General features: G+C 43.7%; 1 protein-coding gene across 1 annotated transcript; it reads left to right on the plus strand.

Annotated features, from left to right (window-relative positions):
• Window positions 1-202: 202 nt before the first annotated feature.
• LOC118757304 lies at window positions 203-2383 on the plus strand (the record flags this gene model as incomplete). The annotated part of the gene is made up of 1 exon (XM_036492028.1): window positions 203-2383. A coding segment is annotated over exon 1 (2181 nt), but the record flags the coding sequence as incomplete, so codon positions are not given.
• Window positions 2384-2957: the final 574 nt, after the last annotated feature.

The raw sequence follows: 2957 nt of genomic DNA on the forward strand, positions 1-2957 counted from the left end.
CACTCATGTATGTACATACGTAAGTAAATGCCGTTGTTACTGTGAGCGATAATTTGAGAAACAACAATTCGTCTTGCACTTATAATCAAACGGAGGAAAAGAAGCGCAGCCTAACTGTTGTCTCAGAGCGCTCTCACATAATTTATCTGTCAAAAGGCCTTTGGCGAAAATTCACATATTAAACAAAACCAAACGCTAATTAATGGAAGTCACAAATTTAATTCGTACGCGCGGGCAAATAAAAGGTTCTTTCACAAAATATAGAAGTTATGTTTTAGCAGCAACTGAGTCTACAAGTTATGAGGCGCTGAAGATCCGGTGCGACCGGCTTGACGCCTTATGGGAAGAATTTGTAGATGTCGACAAAAAAATCGCATCGCATGATGACCAAGTGTCGGAATATTCTTCGCAGGAAGATGTCTATCTGGACCTCAAAGAACGCTTTCTCGTACTGCTAGCCACTCGCTCCACCCCATCAGCTATCATCTCAAGTACTGGAGTGGAAGATCTAAATACAACCCTCAACCGATTCACAGAAACTCAGCGCAGTATGCTTGACCAAGCTCGCAGCTGCGATACGCGTTTACCAAAGTTGGACATTCCTGCCTTCCATGGGGAGTACTGCAAGTGGCCAACTTTTAAAGATCTGTTTTTAAACACTGTACACAACGTAAATACAATATCTAAATCTCGAAAATTCCAGTACCTGCAAATGTATCTGAAAGGCGACGCTGAAACGGTTATTTCGGGTATTGTTTGCTCAAATGAAGCATACGACAGAGCTTGGAGCAAGCTATTTGAGAGGTATGACAAGCAAAAACCCATAATCATCTCCTACATAAAATCTTTTTTCGAGCTCAAAAGCGTAGTTGAGCCGTCAGCTGTGGCAATCCGCACGCTAGCTGATAACACAGACTGCATCTTGAGAGGGCTGAAATCGTTAGGAGCAGATGCAGAAAGCCGAGATCCCTGGATAATATACATGCTATTAAAAAAGTTGGATGATGACACAAAACGCCAATGGGCAGAAAGCGACAAAGGGTCCAAGGATCATCCAAAAATCGAAGAATTTATAGAATTTATAGAATTTTTAAACAAAAGATGGTCAGCTCTTGAGTGCATGCAATCGTATAAGAGCGGCGCTTCCACTTCTTTTCGTGCTCGCTGTTTCATAGCAACAGATTCTAATCACACACCTGCAACGTGCGCCAGCTGCGATGGTGCGCATCATCTTTACAAGTGTCCTAAATTCAAATCGCTGGGTGTAACTCAAAAGCGAGAATTCGTGAATAATCATAACTTGTGCTACAATTGCCTCTCCGGAGAGCACAGAGTCAGCAATTGCACCTCTAAGCAAAAATGCCACCTATGTGGACGACAACATCATTCATGCCTTCACATAGATGCCCCCTCTAGAGGTGAAACATCAAACAGTCAGCCTCCCTTATCCACATTTTCAATACAAAGCAATAATATGGTGAATCAAAGGGTTGCGCTTCCTACAGCGGTCGTGAAAGCTTCAAACACCAATACCACCGGAGCGACGGTCTGCAAGGTGCTGATGGACTCAGCATCAATGGGAACATTTGTGTCTGAAGATCTAGTCCAACGATTGCGGCTCTCGCGTAGAAACGGGCGCATCAAGGTTGGTGGAATTGGAGGAGCAAAATCAATTATTACAAGAGGTATCGTATCACTGCAGCTCACATCACGTTTCGACAGCAACGTGTCAGTCAACATTGATGCTTTTATTCTGAATCGCATTTCACACCAAGATAAGTCAGATCCGGTCAATACGTCTCATTGCGGTTTTCCACCAAACCTGAACATGGCAGACGACGGTTCGCTTATCTCTCAGCCAATAGATGTTCTCATTGGCTCACAACATTTCTTCGACTTTCTTACTGATGGAAAATTTACCAGCAAAACAGGCTTTCCAACCATCCAAAATACTATATTTGGTTATGTACTTGCTGGCAAAGTGCATAACGGCGGGGAGGATATCTGTTCATACTCTGTCACTGCCTCAATTAATGACTTCAAAATTGATCAAGCATTACGTCGCTTTTGGGAAATAGAGAACGAGCCGCAAGTGCTGAGAAAATTTTATACTCCGGAAGAACAGTTTTGCGAAAATCATTTCCAAAAAACGCATGGCTACGATGATGCTGGTCGGTATATTGTAAAACTCCCTTTCCGAGATGATTCACCGCGCCTAGGTGACTCTTACACTTCGGCTCGCAAGCAGTTTGCAAGTCTTGAAAGGCGCTTTGAACGCGATGAATCTCTTTTCAATCAATACAAGGCCTTCATGGAGGAATACATTGCATTGGGACATATGGAAAAAATCCCTGCCTCAGAGGTCAACAAGAGCTGTGAAAAGGTTTTCTATCTACCACACCATCCAGTTTTAAAGCCTGATAGCAGATCAACTAAATGCAGAGTGGTATTCAATGGATCCGCCAAATCAGCATCAGGTGCAGCTCTGAACGATTTACTTGCAGTGGGCCCTACCATCCAGCGTGACTTAACATCGTTATTGCTGAACTTCAGACGATATCGTATCGGCCTCTGTGGCGACATTGTCAAAATGTACCGACAAGTCCTTGTTCACCATGACGACAGGGACTATTAACGCATCCTGTGGAGAACTAGCGCTGCTCAACCAATATCACACTATAGACTCCGCACTGTCACCTATGGAACAGCTACCGCGCCATTCCTTGCCACACGCTGCCTCTACGCTACGGGCAAAGATGCCGATGAGCCTCAAACAGGTTTTATGATCAAAAATAACTTTTATGTTGACGATCTCATTGCAGGCGCAAACAGCGTAGAAGAAGCCATCAACTTAAAAGCAGACATCACCAAGACGCTTGCTATTAGGGGTTTTCCGCTCTCAAAATGGGTTTCAAATGATCTCAGCATAATTCAAAATGTTGATATGCAAACGTCTG

The sequence above is a fragment of the Rhagoletis pomonella genome, unplaced genomic scaffold, assembly GCF_013731165.1.
Source record: "Rhagoletis pomonella isolate Grant_MI unplaced genomic scaffold, Rhpom_1.0 Rhpom_scaffold_16465, whole genome shotgun sequence".
In the NCBI taxonomy this organism is placed as follows: domain Eukaryota; kingdom Metazoa; phylum Arthropoda; class Insecta; order Diptera; family Tephritidae; genus Rhagoletis; species Rhagoletis pomonella.